The sequence below is a fragment of the Tachyglossus aculeatus genome, chromosome X3 (assembly GCF_015852505.1).
Source record: "Tachyglossus aculeatus isolate mTacAcu1 chromosome X3, mTacAcu1.pri, whole genome shotgun sequence".
In the NCBI taxonomy this organism is placed as follows: domain Eukaryota; kingdom Metazoa; phylum Chordata; class Mammalia; order Monotremata; family Tachyglossidae; genus Tachyglossus; species Tachyglossus aculeatus.
In genome coordinates, this window is record NC_052099.1 from 30,053,977 (window position 1) to 30,077,893 (window position 23,917).

Here is a 23,917-nt window from a genome sequence, read left to right on the forward strand (position 1 = left end):
TATATGTTGCCATCCTGTACTTCCCAAGCGCTTAGTACAGTGTTCGGCACACAGTAAATGCTCAATAAGTATGATTTAATGAATATGTATATGTATGTACGAATTTATTACTCTATTTTATTTGTGCATATTTATTCTATTTATTTTATCTTGTTAATTTGTTTTGTTGTCTGTCTCCCCCTTCTAGACCGTGAGCCCGCTGTTGCGTAGGGACCATCTCTAGATGTTGCCAACTTGGACTTCCCAAGCGCTTAGTACAGTGCTCTGCACACAGTAAGCGCTCAATAAATACGATTTAATGAATGAATATGTATACATTTGTATGAATTTATTACTCTTTATTTTATTTGTGCATATTTATTCTATTTATTTTATCTTGTTAATTTGTTTTGTTGTCTGTCTCCCCCTTCTAGACTGTGAGCCCGCTGTTGCGTAGGGACCGTCTCTAGATGTTGCCAACTTGGACTTCCCAAGCGCTTAGTACAGTGCTCTGCACAGAGTAAGCGCTCAATAAATACGATTGAATGAATGAATGAATATATACCACTGATCAATTGATAGTCCTTAAGGGAATTATATGTTGCCGACTTGTACTTCCCAAGCGCTTAGTACAGTGCTCTGCACACAGTAAGTGCTCAATAAATACGATCGAATGAATGAATGAATATATACCACTGATCAATTGGTAGTCCTTAAGGGAATTATATGTTGCTGACTTGTACTTCCCAAGCGCTTAGTACAGTGCTCTGCACACAGTAAGCACTCAATAAATACGATTGAATGGAATGAGAACAGCTGTTTGGTGGTGATGCTTGCCATCTTTGTTGGGTTTCTATGCTGGGGCCGGGTGCAAGATACGTGTGGGGTAGAAGGATTTAAGATGCAGAGTCCCCAAGACGTCTGGTATATTGAAGCCCAGAAGCGAGTTCGAGTATGTGCACAGTATTAGTAGTAGTAATAATAATTGTGGTATTGGTGAGCGCTTACTAAATGCCAGGCACTGTACTAAGCGCTGGGGTGGATATAAGTAAATCGGGATGGACACAGTCCCTGTCCCCTATGGGGCTCACGGTCAATCAGTGGTAGTGATAATAATTAATAATAATAACTGTGGTAGTGGTGAGTGCTTACTAAATGCCAGGCACTGTACTAGGCGCTGGGGTGGGCCATCATCATCAATCGTATTTATTGAGCGCTTACTATGTGCAGAGCACTGTCCTAAGCGCTTGGGAAGTACAGATTGGCAACATCTAGAGACAGTCCCTACCCAACAGTGGGCTCACAGTCTAAAAGGGGGAGACCGTGAACAAAACCAAACATGCTAACAAAATAAAATAAATAGAATAGATATGTACAAATAAAATAGAGTAATAAATCTGTACAAACATATATCCAGGTGCTGTGGGGAAGGGAAGGAGGTAAGATGGGGGCGAGGGGGAGAGGAAGGAAGGGGCTCAGTCTGGGAAGGCCTCCTGGAGGAGGTGGATATAAGTAAATCGGGATGGACACGGTCCCTGGGCCATATGGGGCTCAGTGGTAGTGGTACCACTACCACTCAACCAGTGGTAGTTACTGAATGCCTGATTGTCATACGAAATGCAGGGAGAATTCTTTTCACTGCCCGTGTGAAAAATCCTGAGTTTTTATTTTTATTTTTACGAGAGTTGAAGCCGGTGCAGCTGAGAAGTACGCCCAGGTAACTTGTTGGGATCCGGCCGGGATCCCAAATCCTTCCCCCCCCAAATCTGCCAGGCCTCCAGAGACCGTGTGGGGCAACGCCCGTGGAAACGGGAATCGCTCAAAGCCAAGAGTTCCTTCTTGGGAGCGTGGGCCACTTCCAAGGAGTCCAGAGGTTGCGGAGAGGAGGAGACGGCGGTTGGGAGCGGCGAGCCGAGAGACTCCGGCGGCCGGCCGGCCTTCAGAGGGACAGTAAGAAATTCCTGAAGTCCCCCTTTCCCTTCTTGGGGGTCTCTTCACCTTTGAGGAGCATCTTCAGCTGAGAGAAATGCTGCTTTCTTTTGCCGGGGTCCTTTGAGGAGGAAATGGGGGTCGACTGGCCAGAAGATGATCTGAAAAGAAGCGGAACCGCTCATTAGAGGGTGACGCTGTGTGCCTGAATTGCAGTTTATGATGTTTTTTTTTCCATTTATTAAGCGCTTACTCTGTGCAAAGCACTGTTCTAAGCGCTAGGGAGGATACACGGTGATCAGGTTGTCCCCCGGGGGGCTCACAGTCTTCATCCCCATTTTCCAGACGAGGTCACTGAGGCCCAGAGAAGTGAAGTGACTTTCACACAGCTGACAGTTGGCGGAGTCGGGATTTGAACTCACGACCTCTGACTCCAAAGCCCGGGCTCTTTCCACTGAGCCACGCCGCTTCTCTGTGTGCCAAGCACTGCTCTGAGCCCTGAGGTAGGTACAATAGTAATAATGATAATAATGCTGGCATTTGTTAAGCGCTTGCTATGTGCCGAGCACTGTTCTAAGCGCTGGGGAAGATACAAGGTGATCGGGTTGTCCCACGGGGGGCTCACAGTCTTCATCCCCATTTTCCAGGTGAGGTCACTGAGGCCCAGAGAAGTGAAGTGACTTTCACACAGCTGACAGTTGGCGGAGTCGGGATTTGAACTCACGACCTCTGACTCCAAAGCCCGGGCTCTTTCCACGGAGCCACGCCGCTTCTCTGTGTGCCAAGCACTGCTCTGAGCCCTGAGGTAGGTACAATAGTAATAATGATAATAATGCTGGCATTTGTTAAGCGCTTGCTATGTGCCGAGCACTGTTCTAAGCGCTGGGGAAGATACAAGGTGATCGGGTTGTCCCACGGGGGGCTCACAGTCTTCATCCCCATTTTCCAGATGAGGGAACTGAGGCCCAGAGAAGTGAAGCGACTTGCCCAGAGTCACACAGCTGACAGTTGGCGGAGCTGGGATTTGAACCCATGACCTCTGACTCCAAAGCCCGGGCTCTTTCCACTGAGCCACGCCGTTGGGATTAGAATCCAGATCCTTCCCACTCCAAGACCTGTGCTCTTTCCACTAGGCCGGGCACTTACTATGTACTAAGCACTGTTCTACGCGCTGGAGTAGAAACAAGTCAGTCAAGCTGAACACAGTCCCTGCCCCGCATGGGGCTGAGGTCACTGAGGCCCAGTGTGAAGTGACTTTCCCAGCTGACAATTGGCGGAGTCGGGATTTGAACCCATGACCTCTGACTCCAAAGCCCGGGCTCTTTCCACTGAGCCACGCTGCGTCTGTTGATTTCCGAATCCATTATTTCAGTTTATTTCCGAATCCACCTCCCACGAGGTTTCCCGGCCACTGGATCGTAGGCTCCTGGAGGATAAGGGTGGCGTCTAGCGACTCAATTGCCCTGCGCCTCCGGCTCGTCGAGGTTTTCGTTGCCCTCTCGCCCTGCCTCTGTCCTGGACTATTCTATTTATTTTATTTTATTTTGTTGGTATGTTTGGTTTTGTTCTCTGTCTCCCCCTTTTAGACTGTGAGCCCACTGTTGGGTAGGGACTGTCTCTATATGTTGCCAATTTGTACTTCCCAAGCGCTTAGTACAGTGCTCTGCACATAGTAAGCGCTCAGTAAATACGATTGATGATGATGATGACGGCCCGCCCTCCTCCTCTCCGACAGTTACTCTTCAAAGCCTTACTGAACGCCCATCTCCTCCCTGAGGCCTTCCCTGACAAAGCCCTCCTTTCCTTGACTTGCTCCCTTTATTCATCTTATTCATCAGCATCATCAATCGTATTTATTGAGCGCTTACTGTGTGCGGAGCACTGTACTAAGCGCTCGGGAAGTACACACTGGCAACATCTAGAGACGGTCCCTACCCAACAGTGGGCTCACAGTCTAGAAGGGGGAGACAGAGAACAAAACCAAACATACTAACAAAATAAAATAAATAGAATAGATATGTACAAGTAAAATAGAGTAATAAATATGTACAAACATATATAAATATATACAGGTGCTGTGGGGAAGGGAAGGAAGGGTAGGGACTGTCTCTATATCATCATCAATCGTATTTATTGAGCGCTTACTGTGTGCAGAGCACTGTACTAAGCGCTTGGGAAGTCCAAGTTGGCAACATATAGGCAACTTCCTTCCTCTCCCCCTCCCTTCCTTCCTCTCCCCCTCGTCCCCCTCTCCATCCCCCCCATCTTACCTCCTTCCCTTCCCCACAGCACCTGTATATATGTTTGTACATATTTATTACTCTATTTATTTTACTTGTCCATATCTATTCTATTTATTTTATTTTGTTAGTATGTTTGGTTTTGTTGTCCGTCTCCCCCTTTTAGACTGTGAGCCCACTGTTGTGTAGGGACTGTCTCTACATGTTGCCAATTTGTACTTCCCAAGCGCTTAGGACAGTGCTCTGCACATAGTAAGCGCTCAATAAATGCGATTGATGATGATGATGATGATATAGAGACGGTCCCTACCCAACAGCGGGCTCACGGTCTAGAAGGGGGAGACAGAGAACAAAGCCAAACATACTAACAAAATAAAATAAATAGAATAGATATGTACAAGTAAAATAAATAAATAAATAGAGTAATAAATATGTACAAACATCTATACATATATACAGGTGCTGTGGGGAAGGGAAGGAGGTAAGATGGGGGGGAATATTATTCATCAAATTCATCCCCCTCCCAGCCCCTCAACACTTCTGTCCAGATCCCTAATTTACTTCTTCATTTACACTGTCTCCTCTCCCCTTTATTTCTCTATTAATAATAATGGCATTTGTTAAGCGCTTACTATGTGCAAAGCACTGTTCTAAGAGCTTATTTTACTTTTACATATTTACTATTCTACTTATTTTGTTGATGATGGCTCGGCGGAAAGAGCCCGGGCTTTGGAGTCGGAGGTCAGGGGTTCAAATCCCGGCCCCGCCAACTGTCAAGCTGTGGGACTTTGGGCAAGTCACTTCACGTCTCTGGGCCTCAGTTGCCTCGTCTGGAAAATGGGGATTAAAATTGTGCGAGCCCCCCGTGGGACAACCTGATCACCTTGTCATCTCCCCAGCGCTTAGAACAGTGCTCTGCACAGAGTAAGCGCTTAATAATAATAATGGCATTTGTTAAGTGCTTGCTATGTGCAAAGCACTGTTCTAAGCGCTGGGGAGGTTACAAGATGATCAGGTTGTCCCACGGGGGGCTCACAGTCGATTCCCATTTTCCAGATGAGGAAACTGAGGCCCAGAGAAGTGAAGTGACTTGCCCAAAGTCACACAGCTGACAACTGGTGGAGCCGGGGTTTGAACCCATGACCTCTGACTCCAAAGCCCGGGCTCTTTCCACTGATCCATGCTGCAAATGCTATTATTATTATTATTGTTATTATTATTATTATTACCACCCCAGGGCTTAGTACAGTGCTTGACACACGGTAAGTGCTTAACAAATACCACAGGTATTTTATTGTACTATGAGAACTGAAATGCTGCCTGTGGAGTTCTTGTTTTAAGAAATATCCACCGTGCCACTGCTTAAAAAGATATTTAGGCTGAACCTTTTCACGTCAATCAATCAATCGTATTTATTGAGCGCTTACTGTGTGCACAGCACTGTACTAAGCGCTTGGGAAGTACAAGTTGGCAACACATAGAGACAGTCCCTACCCAACAGTGGGCTCACAGTCGAGAAGTGGGCTCACACGATCCCAGGCGAACCAGCCTCATACAGAGAAGCAGCGTGGCTCGGCGGAAAGAGCCCGGGCTTCGGAGTCAGAGGGCACGGGTTCGAATCCTGGCCCCGCCAACTGTCAGCCGGGTGACTTTGGGCAAGTCACTTCACTTCTCCAGGCCTCAGTTCCCTCATCTGTCAGATGGGGATTAAGACTGTGGGCCCCACGTGGGACAACCTGATTACCTTGTAACCTCCCCAGCGCTCAGAACAATGCTCTGCACATAGTAAGCGCTTAATAAATGCCATTATATATGTGTGTGTGTGTGTGTATACACATATATATATGTGTATATATATACATACACACACATATATACATATATGTGTATATGTGTATATACACACACATATGCGTATATATGTATATATACACATATGTGTGTGTATACACACATACATCTATGTGTATATATACATATAGATGTATATGTGCATATATACATATATGTGTGTGTATATATGTGTGTGTATATACACATATATATGTATATATACACATATATACACATATGTGTATATATACACATGCACACACATACATGCATATATATGTATATATATACACACATATATATGTGTATGTGTATGTGCATATATACACATATATGTGTATATGTATATACATATAGATGTATATGTGTATAGTTATATACATATATATGTGTGTATATATACACATATGCATGTGTATATATACACATATACACATGTGCATATATACACATACACACATATACATCTATATGTATATATACACACATATATGTGTATGTGTATATACATATATACACATATATGTGTGTATATATACATATAGATGTATATGTGTATAGTTATATACATATGTGTGTGTGTGTGTGTGTGTGTGTGTGTGTGTGTGTGTGTGTGTGTGTGTGTGTGTATACACATACATCACGATGGTTTAATACTGCACCTGAGACCAAGTTGAACCTGAGACGAAGTTGAAGGATTACGTACCTGAAAGGGAGCGCGGGGCTGCCGCTGCCTCCGGAGCCGGATTGATGGGGGCCGAAGGAGGAATTCATCTTACTGGCTGATTTCACCGTCTTTCCGTCTGGTGTCTTCCTTGCGGGCTGCGTTTTGGGTGTGTTCCAGCTCCCGGGCGGGGCTCCCGGAAAACTTCGGCTCTTACCTTTCCTACTGACGGCCTTGTTGCACGAAGGACAGGTGACCAGCTTGGTGGACAGAGAAAGAGAGAAGTCACGTCAGGTGCCGGCGTTCACTCCTCTCCCGTTTCAAATCGGAAAGCCGTCGGCCACCACACCGGAGGGAGGGTGGGCAGATGAAGGTCACCCTGTTAAAATATCTTTAGAACACAATCAGCAGACCCGGTCCCTGCCCGTAATGAGCTTACGGTTAATGTAGGATCATTCTTTTTTTCTGTTTGAGTATTTTAAATTTGGGAGTAATTCTACAGCACAAAGTGGAAGACAGAGCAACTGTCTCCCTCTAGACTGTAAGCTATTGGTGGGCAAGGAACTCTCTTCCGAGTGCTTAATATAGCGCTCTACACTGAGTTAAGCACTCAGTTGTTACCCCTGATGGACCGGTCTGTAGCTTCCTGAAATCTGGAATTTGTATCTTATGATGCTGTTTTATTCTAAATGCGTATGTAATTCGTATTTAAAATTGTTTTTCTCTGAGCAGGTACTCTTATTAAAGTGTTAAAATTTGGTAACTATTCCAAATTGAAAGGAATCATATCCTGTTGTGTCCTGATGTACTTAAATTTTTTTTTTTCCTCTGAGCAGGTACTCTTATTAAAGTGTTAAAATTTGGTAGCTATTCCGAATTTAGAGGAATCATATCCTGTTGTGTCCTGATGTACTTAATTGAGTTTTATATTCTTCTGACCCACCTTTCCCCGTGGTTGGCAGGGAAAGGGAGGTGCGGTGGCTCCAAGTTGGGGAATTCCCACTGGGGCTATACCACCGCTATTTATTTTATTTTGTTAATCATCATCAGCAATCGTACTTATTTATGAATATTTATATTTAATTTAATATGTTTTGTTCTCTGTCTACCCCTTCAAGACTGTGAGCCCGCTGTCGGGTAGGGACCGTCTCTATACGTTGCCGACTTGGACTTCCCAAGCGCTTAGTACAGTGCTCTGCACATAGTAAGCGCTCAATAAATACGATTGAATGAATGAATGAATGAATTTGCTCGCTGCTAAGCCAAGAGAAATGAAACCCTATCTGGATCTGATTTCCTCCCCTTGACCAGGAGCCGATGTGTACTCGCAAAGCCGCTGGGCCTCATGGGGAGAGCCGAGGACCTGGGTTCTAATTCTGTTTATACAGACTGTCTCATAATAATAATAATAATAATAATAATGATAATGGTATTTGTTAAGCACTTACTATGTGCAAAGCACTGTTCTAAGCACTGGGGGGATACAAGGTGATCAGGTTGTCCCACGTGGGGCTCCCAGTCTTAATCCCCATTTTCCAGATGAGGTCACCGAGGCCCAGAGAAGTGAAGTGACTTGCCCAAAGTCACCCAGCTGACAATTGGCAGAGCCGGGATTCGAACCCACGACCTCTGACTCCAAAGCCCGGGCTCTTTCCACTGAGCCACGCTGCTTCTCTATATGTCGCCGACTTGTACTTCCCGAAAGTCCAGCGCTCTGCACACAGTAAGCGCTCAATAAATACGATTGAATGAATGAATGAATGAATGAATGAATGAATAATGCTGGCTCTGCCACTTACCTGCTGTGGGTGACCTCGGGCAAGGCACTGAATTTCTCTGTGCCTCGGTTTCCTCAACTATAAAATGGGGATTCGGTTCTCCTCCTCCTGCCCACATAGACTGTGTCCGACCCGATTGCTCTGTATCTACCGCAGCACTGCTCAACGCTTAGCGCTTAACAAATACGATAATAATTGTCAGTCTCCGTAATACTGTAAAAAAGGGGGAGTTAAAAAAAAAGAAAGGGAGACGGTGGCTTTAGAGCCACTTTAGCACACTATAGAGGGAGATTCCAAGATAAGCTCTTTGTGGTCTGTGCCCAACTCTGTTTTACTGCGCTCTCCCAAGTCCTTAGTTCACTCCATAAGACTGATTGATAAAGAAAAATACACCTCAACCCCTCCGCTTCATTCATTCATTCATTCAATCGTATTTATTGAGCGCTTACTGTGTGCAGAGCACTGGACTAAGCGCTTGGGAAGTACAAGTTGGCAACACAGAGAGACGGTCCCCTACCCAACAGTGGGCTCACAGAGCTTCCAGGGGCAACGAAGAGAGTCCGAATCTCCTTCCATTGTTTCTTAGCAAGAGAAATTCCCGGCCCTTTTTCCCCGAACCGAACGGCTGAACCTTTTCGCGTCAATCAATCGTATTTATTGAGCGCTTACTGTGTGCAGAGCACTGGACTAAGCGCTCGGGAAGTACAAGTTAGCAACATACAGAGACGGTCCCTACCCAACAGTGGGCTCAATCAGTCAATCGTATTTATTGAGCGCTTACTGTGTGCGGAGCACTGGACTAAGCGCTTGGGAAGTCCAAGTTGGCAGTATATAGAGACGGTCCCTACCCAACAGCGGGCTCACGGTCTAGAAGGGGGAGACGGACAACAAAACATATGAACCAAATAAAATAAATAGAATAAAATCCCCGGGCAAGCTATCGCACGCTGCCCCTAGTACTATGAATCTTCCTGTCCGATAAAAATCTCCTCACTGCCGTCCAATAAAACAAAGTAGCCTGGAAGTTGCTCCCATCTCGCCAGTATTTTACATTTTCTAGCAGTGAATCACTTGCTCAGTACAAATTCCCAGCAGATCTTCAAGGGAAACCAGAAAAACCCAAAAAACCCCACCCTCCAACATAACCCTAGATGTTGCCAACTTGTACTTCCCAAGCGCCTAGTCCAGTGCTCTGCCCACAGTAAGCGCTCAATAAATACGATTGAATGAATGGACGGACCCTCTTCCAACACCCTTTAAAACGTTCTGTGGTCCCATCCGTCTGCGATCTGGCTTATTTATACTAGTGAGGCTCTTTTTAAAAATCCCCTAGGATCATCCTTGATCAATTCAAATAATTCAATCTATTTCCTAGACTGAGCAACTTTGCTTCAGCTGAGCGACAGACGTCCTCCCCCACTACCCAATCAATCCGGCCAGCAATCAGTGCTCGTATGTACTGAGCACTTGGTGTTTGCAGAGCACTGTACTAAGCGCTTGGGAGACCACACTCCAACAATCAACTGTATTTATTGAGCGCTTACGGTGTGCAGAGCACTGGACTAAGCGCTTGGGAAGTCCAAGTTGGCAACATCTAGAGACGGTCCCTACCCAACAGTGGGCTCACAGTCTAGAAGGGGGAGACAGAACAAAACCAAACATATTAACAGAATAAAATAAATAGATATGTACAAGTAAAATAGAATAATAAATCTGTACAAACATATATACAGGTGCTGTGGGGAAGGGAAGGAGGTAAGATGGGGGGGATGGAGAGGGCGAAGAGGGGGACAAACACCACAGACTGGTTAATCTTATTCTTTCATTTTTTCATTCTTTTCATTCATTCTTTCATTCCTTCTAGACTGTGAGCCCGCTTTTGGGTAGGGACCGTCTCTAGATGTTGCCAACTTGGACTTCCCAAGCGCTTAGTACAGCGCTCTGCACACAGGAAGCGCTCAATAAATACGATTGATTGACTGATTGACTGCAACAAGACAACGAAACAACGCCAGAGGGCTGAGTTCTAGTCCTCCCACTCCGCCGCTCGCCTGCTGTGCGACCCCGGGCGGGTCCGCTCACGTCTCTGGGCCTCGGTTTCCCCATCCGTAAAACGGAGGTTCAGTCCGCCGGACGACACGGTGCAGAGAGGGCGGCGGCGGCTCGGACCGCTCCGCCTTACCAGAGTGTTTGGGGAGTTCTTGTATCGGCTGAGAATTTGCCTTTGCTTAAAACTGAGCCTCCGCGTCCCGTCCGCCTCCCGTTTCAGAAGTTTCTCGATCTGCGGCGTTATTTTCGGTTTGGGCTTGAGGCGCACTCTGCAGATGTCCAGCGTCAGGAACTGGAAACACCGAGGGCACAAGTCATCGGACTTCTTTTTGTCAGCTAAAAACAAAAAAAAAACAAACGAAAAACAGGCAACTGGTCAGTCAGCACCTCCCAAATCTTCACCCGGAACTCGGTAGATAATACAAAAATATAACTTAGGAACTAGAAAATGTGTATCTCATTTTTCACCACCGTGAAGATGTTTCATCAGAAAAGTCAAAACAACCCGGAGTCTCTCTGCCTTTTTATTCCTTCACTCATTCAATCGTGTTTATTGAGCGCTTACCGTGTGCAGAGCGCTGTACTAAGCGCTTGGGAAGTCCAAGTTGGCCGCATCTAGAGACGGTCCCTACCCAACAACGGGCTCACAGTCTAGGGGAAGCAGCGTGGCTCAGTGGAAAAGAGCCCGGGCTTTGGAGTCAGAGGGCGTGGGTTCAAATCCCGGCTCTGCCAATTGTCAGCTGGGTGACTTTGGGTAAGTCACTTCGCTTCTCTGTGCCTCAGTGACCTCATCTGGAAAATGGGGATGGAGACTGGGAGCCCCACGTGGGACAACCTGATCACCTTGTAACCTCCCCAGCGCTTAGAATAGTGCTCTCCACATAGTAAGCGCTTAATAAATGCCATCATTATTTAGATGGGGAGTTTATTCCTTCACCTCATCACCTATATATATGTATATACCTCTATATATGTTTGTACATATTTATTACTCTATTTATTTTACTTGTACATATCTATTCTATTTATTTTATTTTGTTAGTATGTTTGGTTTTGTTCTCTGTCTCCCCCTTCTAGACTGTGAGCCCGCTGTTGGGTAGGGACTGCCTCTATATGTTGCCATATTCCTGTATATATGTATACATGTTTATTACTCTACTTATTTATTTTACTTGTACATATCTATTCTATTTATTTTATTTTGTTAATATGTTTGGTTTTGTTCTCTGTCTCCCCCTTCTAGACTGTGAGCCCACTGTTGGGTAGGGACTGCCTCTATATGTTGCCATATTCCTGTATATATGTATACATGTTTATTACTCTACTTATTTATTTTACTTGTACATATCTATTCTATTTATTTTATTTTGTTAGTATGTTTTGTTTTGTTCTCTGTCTCCCCCTTCTAGACTGTGAGCCCGCTGTTGGGTAGGGACTGCCTCTATATGTTGCCATATTCCTGTATATATGTATACATGTTTATTACTCTACTTATTTATTTTACTTGTACATATCTATTCTATTTATTTTATTTTGTTAGTATGTTTGGTTTTGTTCTCTGTCTCCCCCTTCTAGACTGTGAGCCCACTGTTGGGTAGGGACTGCCTCTATATGTTGCCATATTCCTGTATATATGTATACATGTTTATTACTCTACTTATTTATTTTACTTGTACATATCTATTCTATTTATTTTATTTTGTTAATATGTTTGGTTTTGTTCTCTGTCTCCCCCTTCTAGACTGTGAGCCCACTGTTGGGTAGGGACTGCCTCTATATGTTGCCAGCTTGGACTTCCCAAGCGCTTAGTCCAGTGCTCTGCACACAGTAAGCGCTCAATAAATACGATTGATTGATTGATTGACCGTCTCTGTATGTTGCCAACTTGGACTTCCCAAGCGCTTAGTCCAGTGCTCTGCACACAGTAAGCGCTCAATAAATACGATTGATTGATTGACCGTCTCTGTATGTTGCCAACTTGGACTTCCCAACCGCTTAGTCCAGTGCTCTGCACACAGTAAGCGCTCAATAAATACGATTGATTGATTGATTGATCACTGCTGGGAGGAGAGAGGGGGCTGAGGGTTTTCCCGGACAGCGATGAGGTTGGAGATTTGGGGGTAATAATCGTGGCATTTCTTAAACGCTTCCTCTGAGTGAAGCACCATACCAAGCACTGGGGTTGCTGCAAGATAATCCAAGGCCGAAGACACAAGCTAGATCCCTAATTTATGTATTTATATTAATACATAAATTAATATACTGTCTCCCACAGTAAGCTCACTGTGGGCAGGGAGCGTGTCTACCAACTCTTCCTGTACTGGACTCTCCCGCACGCTTAGAGCACTGTAAGCGCTCAAGAAATACCACCGATTGACAATCAGGCCAGACGCGGTCCCTGTCATCATCATCAATCGTATTTATTGAGCGCTTGCTATGTGCAGAGCACTGTACTAAGCGCTTGGGAAGTACAGATTGTCCCACGTGGAATGGGGGAAGAAGGGGACGTTTATCTTCTTATAAAACGGCGATAAGGGGGCTGGGGGAATTATCACAGTGGCTACTGGGGGCAACTGCCTTCAGAGGTTCAGGGGCTCACTTGAGATCTTAGGGGGTCCTGTTTTCCCCAGGGCTTTAATCAAATCAATCAATCGTATTTATTGAGCGCTTACTGCGTGCAGAGCACTGTACTAAGCGCTTGGGAAGTACAGATTGTCCCACGTGGAATGGGGGAAGAAGGGGACGTTTATCTTCTTATAAAACGGCGATAAGGGGGCTGGGGGAATTATCACAGTGGCTACTGGGGGCAACTGCCTTCAGAGGTTCAGGGGCTCACTTGAGATCTTAGGGGGTCCTGTTTTCCCCAGGGCTTTAATCAATCAATCAATCAATCAATCAATTGTATTTATTGAGCGCTTACTGTGTGCAGAGCACTGTACTAAGCGCTTGGGAAGTACAAATTGTCCCACGTGGAATGGGGGAAGAAGGGGACGTTTATCCTATTATAAAACGGCGATAAGGGGGCTGGGGGAATTATCACAGTGGCTACTGGGGGCAACCGCCTTCAGAGGTTCAGGGGCCCACTTGAGATCTTAGGGGGTCCCGTTTTCCCCAGGGCTTTAATCAATCAATCAATCAATCCTATTTATTGAGCGCTTCCTGTGTGCAGAGCACTGTACTAAGCGCTTGGGAAGTCCAAGCTGGCAACATATAGAGACGGTCCCTACCCAACAGTGGGAAGTGAAGTCACTTGCCCAAGGTCACCCAGCAGACACGTGGCGGAGCCGGGATTCGAACCCATGACCTCGGACTCCAAAGCCCGGGCTCTTTCCACTGAGCCACGCTGCTTTGTGGCTCTGCTCTTCCAAGCGCTTAGCACAGTGCTCTCCACACAGTCGACGCTCAATAAATACGAACGAACGCCTCCTCCTCCTCATTGCTGCCCTGCTCCTGAGTGAACCCATTTGCCACGCCGGTATGAAGAGTTGAGTCCTGTCTATATGTGTGTACGTATTTATTGCTCTATTGATTTATTTTATTTGGACATATTTATTCTACTTATTTTATTTTGTCAATAGTGCTCTGCACACAGTAAGTGCTCAATAATAATAATAATAATGGCATTTGTTAAGCGCTTACTATGTGCAAAGCACTGTTCTAAGCGCTGGGAGGATACAAGGTGATCAAGTTGTCCCACGTGGGGCTCACAGTCTTCATCCCCATTTTACAGATGAGGGAACTGAGGCCCAGAGAAGCTAGGTGACTTGCCCAAAGTCACACAGCTGACAGTTGGCGGAGCCGGGATTCGAACCCATGACCTCTGACTCCAAAGCCCGGGCTCTTTCCGCTGAGCCATGCTGCTTCAATAAATATGACTGAATGAAATAAACAGAATTATAAATTCTATCACTCTATTATTGGGTAGGGACTGTTGGGCAGGGACCGTCTCTATATGTTGCCAACTTGGACTTCCCAAGCGCTTAGTACAGTGCTCTGCACACGGTAAGCGCTCAATAAATACGATTGATTGATTGATTTTACTTGTACATATCTATTCTATTTATTTTGTTAATATGTTTGGTTTTGTTGTCCGTCTCCCCCTTCTAGACCGTGAGCCCGCTGTCGGGTAGGGCCCGTCTCTAGATGTTGCCAACTTGGACTTCCCAAGCGCTCAGCACAGTGCTCTGCGCACAGTAAGCGCTCAATAAATACAATTGAATGAATTAATTTGATTTTTTTACGCCGGTCGGCAATTTCCTCCTCGTCGCGGACAAAGTCCTTCAGTGAGCCAGTCATCGACCTCTGGAAAAACCCGGCTTAAATCCATCGTACGGATGGCGAGGGGCTTGCTCCCGAGACCAGCGTGGCTCAGTGGGAAGAGCCCGGGCTTTGGAGTCGGAGGTCATGGGTTCGAATCCCGGCTCCGCCAACTGTCAGCTGGGTGACTTTGGGCGAGTCGCTTCACTCCTCTGGGCCTCAGTTCCCTCATCTGGAAAATGGGGATGAAGACTGTGAGCCCCCCGGGGGACAACCTCATCACCCTGTAACCTCCCCAGCGCTCGAGAAGCAGCGTGGCTCAATGGAAACAGCCCGGGCTCTGGAGTCAGTGGTCATGGGTTCAAATCCTGCCCCGCCAACTGCCAGCTGTGTGACCTTGGGCAAGTCACTTCACTTCTCTGGGCCTCCGTTACCTCACCTGTAAAATGGGGATTGACTGTGAGCCCCCCGTGGGGCAACCTGCTCACCTTGTATCCCCCCAGCGCTTAGAACAGTGCTTTGAACATAGTAAGCGCTTAATAAATGCCGTTATTATTATTATTATTATTAGAACAGTGCTTTGCACACAGTAAGTGCTTAACAAAAAAAAAAAAAAAAGGCAAATTTAACAGCTGCGTTACTTCATGTCCAAGTGGAAGGCTCATCACTGACCTCAGTACTCTTTTCCAGGGAAATGATGAACTTACCATGCGAAACATAGTAGGACCACCTAAAAAATGAAAAAATAAAATATATAAATAAAGATAAATTTCGTGAGTGAGCTCCCCTCAGACTGTCAGCCCTGTGTGGGAAGGGACTGGATTCTTATCTTTTCCTCTGCTCCCCCCATCATCGCCCCGACTTGCTCCCCTTGTTCTTCCCCCCTCCCCACAGCTTATAATAATAATAATAATAATAGCATTTATTAAGCGCTTACTATGTGCAAAGCACTGTTCTGAGTGCTGGGGAGATTACAAGGTGATCAGGTTGCCCCACGGGGCACTCACAGTCTTCGTCCCCATTTTACAGATGAGGGAACTGAGGCACAGAGAATAATAATAATAATAATAATGGCATTTGTTAAGCGCTTACTATCAATCAATCAATCAATCAATCGTATTTATTGAGCGCTTACTATGTGCAGAGCACTGTACTAAGCGCTTGGGAAGTACAAATTGGCATCGCATAGACACAGTCCCTACCCGATAGTGGGCTCACAGTCTAAAAGGGGGAGACAGAGAACAGAACCAAACATACCAACAAAATAAAATAAGTAGGATAGAAATGTACAAGTAAAATAAATAAATAAATAAATAAACAGAGTAATAAATATGTACAACCATATATACATATATACAGGTGCTGTGGGGAGGGGAAGGCGGTAAGGCGGGGGGATGGAGAGGGGGACGAGGGGGAGAGGAAAGAAGGGGCTCAATCTGGGAAGGCCTCCTGGAGGAGGTGAGCTCTCAGCAGGGCCTTGAAGGGAGGAAGAGAGCTAGCTTGGCGGATGGGCAGAGGGAGGGCATTCCAGGCCCGGGGGATGACGTGGGCCGGGGGTCGATGGCGGGACAGGCGAGAGCGAGGGACAGTGAGGAGATTAGTGGTGGAGGAGCGGAGGGGGCGGGCTGGGCAGTAGAAGGAGAGAAGGGAGGTGAGGTAGGAGGGGGCGAGGTGATGGACAGCCTGGAAGCCCAGGGTGAGGAGTTTCTGCTTGATGCGCAGATTGATCGGTAGCCATTGGAGGTTTTTGAGGAGGGGAGTAATATGTCCAGAGCGTTTCTGGACAAAGATAATCCGGGCAGCAGCATGAAGTATGGATTGAAGTGGAGAGAGACACGAGGAGGGGAGATCAGAGAGAAGGCTAGTGCAGTAGTCCAGACGGGATAGGATGAGAGCTTGAATGAGCAGGGTGGCGGTTTGGATGGAGAGGAAAGGGCGGATCTTGGCAATGTTGCGGAGCTGAGACCGGCAGGTTTACTATGTGCAAAGCACTGTTCTAAGCGCTGGGGGGATACAATGTGATCAAGTTGTCCCACGGGGAGCTCACAGTCTTAATCCCCATTTTCCGGATGAGGTCACCGAGGCCCAGAGAAGTGAAGTGACTTGCTCAAAGTCACACAGCTGACAATTGACAGAGCTGGGATTTGAACCCGTGACCTCTGACTCCAAAGCCCATGCTCTTTCCACTGAGCCATGCTGCTTACGTATATATGTACATATTCATCAATCAATCAATTGTATTTATTGAGCGCTAACTGTGTGCAGAGCACTGTACTAAGTGCTTGGGAAGTACAAGTCGGCAACATCTAGAGACGGTCCCTACCCAACAGTGGGCTCACAGACTAGAAGGGGGAGGCAGAGAACAAAACCAAACATATTAACAAAATAAAATAAATAGAATAGATATGTACAAGTAAAATAAATAAATAAACAAAATAAATAGAGTAATAATAGAGTAATAGAGTGATCAATCAATCAATCAATCGCATTTATTGCGCGCTTACTGTGTGCAGAGCACTGTACTAAGCGCTTGGGAAGTACAAGTTGGCAACATATAGAGACAGTCCCTACCCAACAGTATAGAGTAATAATAGAGTAATAGAATTTATAATTCTATTTATTTCATTCAATCATATTTATTGAGCGCTTACTGTGTGCAGAGCACTGTACTAAGCGCTTATTTACATTAACGATGTGTATAAATCTATAATTCTATTTCTTTATTTTGATGCGATCGATGCCCGTTTACTTGTTTTGATGCCTGTCTCCCCCCTCCTAGACTGTGAGCCCGCTGTGGGCAAGCGACTGTCTTTATTTGTTGCTGAACTGTACTTTCCAAGCGCTCAGTACAGCGCTCGGCACACAGTAAGCGCTCAATAATACTACTAAATTCATTCATTCAATCGTATTTATTGAGCGCTTACCGTGCGCCGAGCACTGTACTAAGCGCTTGGGAAGCACAAGTCGGCAACACGTAGAGACGGTCCCTACCCAACGACGGGCTCACAGTCTAGAATGAATGAATGTAGTATTATCCTCTGGGCCTCAGTGACCTCATCTGGAAAATGGGGATGAAGACTGTGAGCCCCCCGTGGGACAACCTCATCACCTTGGATCCTCCCCAGCGCTTAGAACAGTGCTTGGCACGCAGTAAGCGCTTAACAAATACCATCATTCTCTGGGCCTCAGTTCCCCCATCTGTCAAATGGGGATGAAGACGGTGAGCCCCACGTGGGACAACCTGATTCCCTTGTATCTACCCCGGCGCTTAGAACAGTGCTTGACACATGGTAGGCGCCTAGCATATACATTATTATTATTATTATTACTCTCTGGGCCTCAGTTCCCTCATCTGTCAAATGGGGATGAAGACTGTGAGCCCCCCGTGGGACAACCTGATCGCCTGTATCCCCCCAGCGCTTAGAACAGCGCTTCGCACATACTAAGCAGCTTGAACAGCCCGGGCTTTGGAGTCAGAGGTCGTGGGTTCAAATCCCAGCTCCCAGCTTTGGGCGAGTCATTTCACTTCTCTGTACCTCAGTTCCCTCATCTGGAAAATGGGAATGAAGACTGGGAGCCCCCCGTGGGACAACCTGATCACCTTGTAGCCTTCCCAGCGCTTAGAACAGTGCTTTGCGTGTAGTAAGCGCTTAATAGATGCCATCATTATTATAAAAAGCACTTAACAAATGCCATCATTATTGTTAGTATTAGTTTCTGGGCCTCAGTTGCCTCATCTGGAAAATGGGGGTGAAGACTGTGAGCCCCATGTGGGACAACCTCATCACCGTGCCCAGCGCTTAGAACAGTGCTTGGCACATAGTAAGCGCTCAACAAACGCCATCATTATTATTATTAGTCTCTGGGCCTCAGTTGCCTCATCTGTAAAATGGGGGTGAAGACTGTGAGCCCCACGTGGGACAACCTCATCACCTTGCCCAGCGCTTAGAACAGTGCTTCACACATAGTAAGCGCTTAACAAATGCCATCATCATCATCATTATTATTATTATTATTCTTTGGGCCTCAGTGACCCCATCTGTACAATGGGGATGAAGACTGTGAGCCCCACGTGGGACAACCTCATCACCTTGCCCAGCGCTTAGAACAGTGCTTGGCACATAGTAAGTGCTTAACAAATGCCATTATTATTATTATTATTATTATTATTATTCTTTGGACCTCAGTGACCCCATCTGTACAATGTGGATGAAGACTGTAAGCCCCACGTGGGGCAACCTCATCACCTTGCCCAGCGCTTAGAACAGTGCTTGGCACATAGTACGTGCTTAACAAATGCCATCGTTATTATTAGTCTCTGGGCCTCAGTTCTCTCATCTGTAAAATGGGGGTGAAGACTGTGAGCCCCACGTGGGACAACCTCATCACCTTGCCCAGCGCTTAGAACAGTGCTTCACACGTAGTAAGCGCTTAACAAATGCCATCATCATCATTATTCTTATTATTATTCTCTGGGCCTCAGTGACCCCCATCTGTACAATGGGGATGAAGACTGTAAGCCCCACGTGGGACAACCTCATCACCTTGCCCAGCGCTTAGAACAGTGCTTCACACGTAGTAAGCGCTTAACAAATGCCATCATCATTATTCTTATTATTATTCTCTGGGCCTCAGTGATCCCATCTGTACAATGGGGATGAAGAGTGTAAGCCCCACGTGGGACAACCTCATCACCTTGCCCAGCGCTTAGAACAGTGCTTCACACATAGTAAGCACTTAACAAATACCATCATCATTATTCTTATTATTATTCTCTGGGCCTCAGTGACCCCATCTGTACAATGGGGATGAAGACTGTGAGCCCCACGTGGGACAACCTCATCACCTTGCCCAGCGCTTAGAACAGTGCTTCACACGTAGTAAGCGCTTAACAAATGCCATCATCATTATTCTTATTATTCTTCTCTGGGCCTCAGTGATCCCATCTGTACAATGGGGATGAAGAGTGTAAGCCCCACGTGGGACAACCTCATCACCTTGCCCAGCGCTTAGAACAGTGCTTCACACGTAGTAAGCGCTTAACAAATGCCATCATCATTATTCTTATTATTATACTCTGGGCCTCAGTGACTCCATCTGTACAATGGGGATGAAGAGTGTAAGCCCCACGTGGGACAACCTCATCACCTTGCCCAGCGCTTAGAACAGTGCTTCACACGTAGTAAGCACTTAACAAATGCCACCATCATCATTATTCTTATTATTATTCTCTGGGCCTCAGTGACTCCATCTGTACAATGGGGATGAAGACTGTAAGCCCCACGTGGGGCAACCTCATCACCTTGTCACCTCCCCAGTGCTTGGCATATAAGTGCTTAACAAAAACCAACATTATTATCATTATTATTACCATTAATTATTATTATTATTATTATTATTATGTGCTTAAACACGACGAAAGGACGCATAAGCCTGACTAGGCCCCGCTGACCGTTAAAAGGGGGGGGGGGGGACGGTCGCCACTGCGCAGGCGCCGAGTACCGCGCATGCGCAGAAGAACTCCCCCCCCACCCCGGCCCGCGCCGTGTCCCGCGCACGCGCAGCAGAACCTCCCGCCCACACCGACCCGCGCCGAGTCCCGCGCACGCGCAGTAGAACCTCCCCCTCTCCCACCCCGGCCCGCGCCGAGTCCCGCGCACGCGCAGTAGTGCCCCCCGAACGGCGCCGGGTCCCGCGCACGCGCAGCAGAGTCCCCCCCTCCCCCACGTTCCCCGTGTCTCACATGAGATAGCGGGCCTGCGGCGGGCAGGCCCTCCGCAGAGCCCTGGCCGCCGCCTTGAGGAAGTGCTGCTTCCCCATGCCTCCCGCAAGGACACGGGCGTAGGAAGCGAGGCGGCCGGAAGTGCCGGACGCGTCCGCGCTCCCACTTCCGGTCTCGGGGTCCGGCGGGAGGGCAGAGCTCGGACGGAAATAGCGGCCGACGCACGAACGTTCCGCCCCCCGCCCCGCCCCGCCTTCCGGGCCTCAGGGAAACGTAGGGAGAGAGACCTTCATTCATTCACCCATTCATTCACTCATTCATTCATCGTTCATTCATTCATTCATTCATTCACTCATTCATTCATCCACCCATTCATTCACTCATTCACTCATTCATTCACTCATTCACTCATTCATTCATTCACTCATTCACTCATTCATTCATTCACTCACTCATTCCTTCATTCATTCATCCATCCACCCATTCATTCACTCATTCATTCGTTCATCCATTCATTCATCCACCCATTCATTCATCCAATCGTATTTATTGAGCGCTTACTGTGTGCGGAGCACTGTACTAAGCGCTTGGGAAGGACAAGTCGGCAGCATATAGGGACAGTCATTCATTCATTCAATCGTATTTATTGAGCACTTACCGTGTGCGGAGCGCTGTACTAAGCGCTTGGGAAGTACAAGTCGGCAGCATATAGGGACAGGCATTCATTCATTCATTCAATTTTATTTATTGAGCGCTTACTGTGTGCGGAGCACTGTACTAAGTGCTCAGGAAGTACAAGTCGGCAACATATAGAGATGGACATTCATTCATTCAATCGTATTTATTGAGTGCTTACTGTGTGCGGAGCACTGTACTAAGCGCTTGGGAAGGACAAGTTGGCAACATATAGAGACAGTCCCTATTCATTCATTCATCCATCCATCCACCCATCCATTCATTCATCCACCCATCCATTCATCCATCCATTCATTCATCCATCCATCCACCCATCCACTCATCCATTCATCCATCCATCCATCCATCCATTCACCCATTCATCCATTCATCCATCCACCCATCCATTCATTCATCCACTCATCCACCCATTCATTCATCCATCCACCCACCCACTCATCCATTCATCCATCCATCCATCCATTCACCCATTCATCCATTCATCCATCCACCCATCCATTCATTCATCCACTCATCCACCCATTCATTCGTCCACTCATCCATTCACCCATCCATTCATCCATCCATCCATTCATCCATTCATTCATCCACTCATCCATTCATCCATCCATTCATTCATCCATCCATCCATTCATCCATCCACCCATCCATTCATTCATCCACTCATCCATTCATTCATCCACTCATCCATCCATTCATCCATTCATCCATCCATTCATTCATCCATCCATTCACCCATCCATCCATTCATCCATCCACCCATCCATTCATTCATCCACTCATCCATCCATTCATTCATCCACTCATCCATTCACCCATCCATTCATCCATCCATCCATCCATTCATTCATCCATTCATTCATCCTTCTAGACTGTGAGCCCGCTGTTGGGTAGTGACCATCTCTACATGTTGCCAACTTGTACTTCCCAGGTGCCTAGTCCAGTGCTCTGCACACAGTAAGCTCTCAATAAATACAATTGAATGAATGAATGAATAAATACGATTGAATGAATGAATGAATGAAGTGGCAGAGCAGGATTAGAACCCATGACCTCGGACTCCCAGCTTCTTGCTCTATCCACGGGGGTCTTACTGCTTCTCTGTTTGGTCCAGCTCTGTGTGTGGTCATCATCCCTAAGCAGCAACGTTTCTTTTATAATATGAGAACCACAAAAACCTGAGGAATACAGAGTCAGAAGAAAGAATCACTTTTTGTACGAATTGATAACTCTAGCTCGTACATATTGACAAATCTATTTTATTTTGTTAATATGCTTTGTTTTGTTGTCCGTCTCCCCCTTCTAGACTGTGAGCACGCCGTTGGGTAGGGACCGTCTCTAGATGTTGCCAACTTGTACTTCCCAAGCGCTTAGTACAGTGCTCTGCACACAGTAAGCGCTCAATAAATATGATTGAATGGATGAATGAACTTTTTAGTCATTGCATTTCTTCGTTGTTTCTTTCAGCGTGTGGGCCATTCTAACCCAGGACCCCTCTCGGGTTAGATGTCCTGACCTGTTTTTTCCTCCTCTTCCGAAATTATAGTTTGCTTTTTCTTCTTGTTCCTAAATACGCTGCATTCTACCGCACTTGCCCTCATTAAATTTCATCCTGCTTTTGTTGGGCTTTTTTATTTTAAAAAAAAGTGTATCAAGGTCACTTTTAATTTTATCCCTGCTTTCCAAACATTAGTAACTCTTTCCAATTTAGTGTCACTGATAAATTTAGTGAACTTGCTCTCAATTCCTCTTGAATTCCAGGCTCTCAATTCCTCTTGAATTCCAGGCTCCTTAAGTTTCCTATGGTGTGTAGGCAGGTTTTTTTTATTGACAAAACGACCAAATCGCCGCTCCTCTACCCTCTAAAAAGTAGCAAGAGCTCACATTCTCTTAATTCCTAATCACGCAAGCCCCCCTGTACATAAAATTCGTCATATAACGTTTATAACGTAAACGTATATATCACCATATAATGTAATTTAGTTAATATACATCCCCATGATCTGTGGTATTATTCCAGAAAGTCAGGTACATTTTTTCAAATTCATTGCTGTAAATTTCTAACCGAACCCCTCTAGACTGTAAGCTCATCGTGGGCAGGGAATGTGTCTGTTATATTGTTGTGTCGTAATAATAATAATAATAATAATAATAATAATAATAATAGCTCATCGTGGACAGGGAATGTGTCTTATATTGTTGTGTCATAATAATAATAATAATAATAATAATAATAATAGCTCATAGTGGACAGGGAATGTGTCTGTTATATCATTGTGTCATAATAATAATAATAATAATAATGGCATTTGTTAAGCACTTACTATGTGCAAAGCACTGTTCTAAGCGCTGACTCTCCCAAGAGCTTAGTACTGAACCCTGCACACCGTGAGCGCTCAATAAATACGACTGATTGATTGTTGACTGATTGACTGATTGACAGGGAACATCTTAATAGGATATGGCAAATTTGGAATCTAGTTTCTGCAAGTACTCCTCACTCTAATCCACTTTTTATGTTGTACTCTTCCGACTGAACCCAAACTTCATCAGGGTGCGTAAAAGTTCCCTAGAAACAGAATTGCAAATTTGCCGTCCGAAAGTCCTTTAAATAATTCATGACTTGGTTGATTTCAAGTAAATAGAGAGGGCGGGGAGAGGAGACTAGCTTTTAATTCCCGCTGCTACGTCCCTTTTGATACCATTTATAAAGCACCATGACGTCCTGGAGAAAAGTACGTAGCCAATTACAGGTGTTCAATAAGTGTTA

The 23,917-nt window shown here is 45.9% G+C and overlaps 1 protein-coding gene across 1 annotated transcript; it reads right to left on the bottom strand.

The window, feature by feature from the left end:
- Positions 1 to 1,917: 1,917 nt before the first annotated feature.
- Positions 1,918 to 20,549, bottom strand: CX3H18orf21 (chromosome X3 C18orf21 homolog). The gene is made up of 5 exons (XM_038770396.1): positions 20,473 to 20,549; positions 15,437 to 15,459; positions 10,606 to 10,808; positions 6,688 to 6,905; positions 1,918 to 2,069 (listed from the first exon to the last, which is right to left on the bottom strand). The coding sequence occupies exons 1-5, from the start codon at positions 20,547 to 20,549 to the stop codon at positions 1,919 to 1,921; spliced, it is 672 nt and encodes a 223-aa protein (XP_038626324.1). The 3' UTR covers position 1,918.
- Positions 20,550 to 23,917: the final 3,368 nt, after the last annotated feature.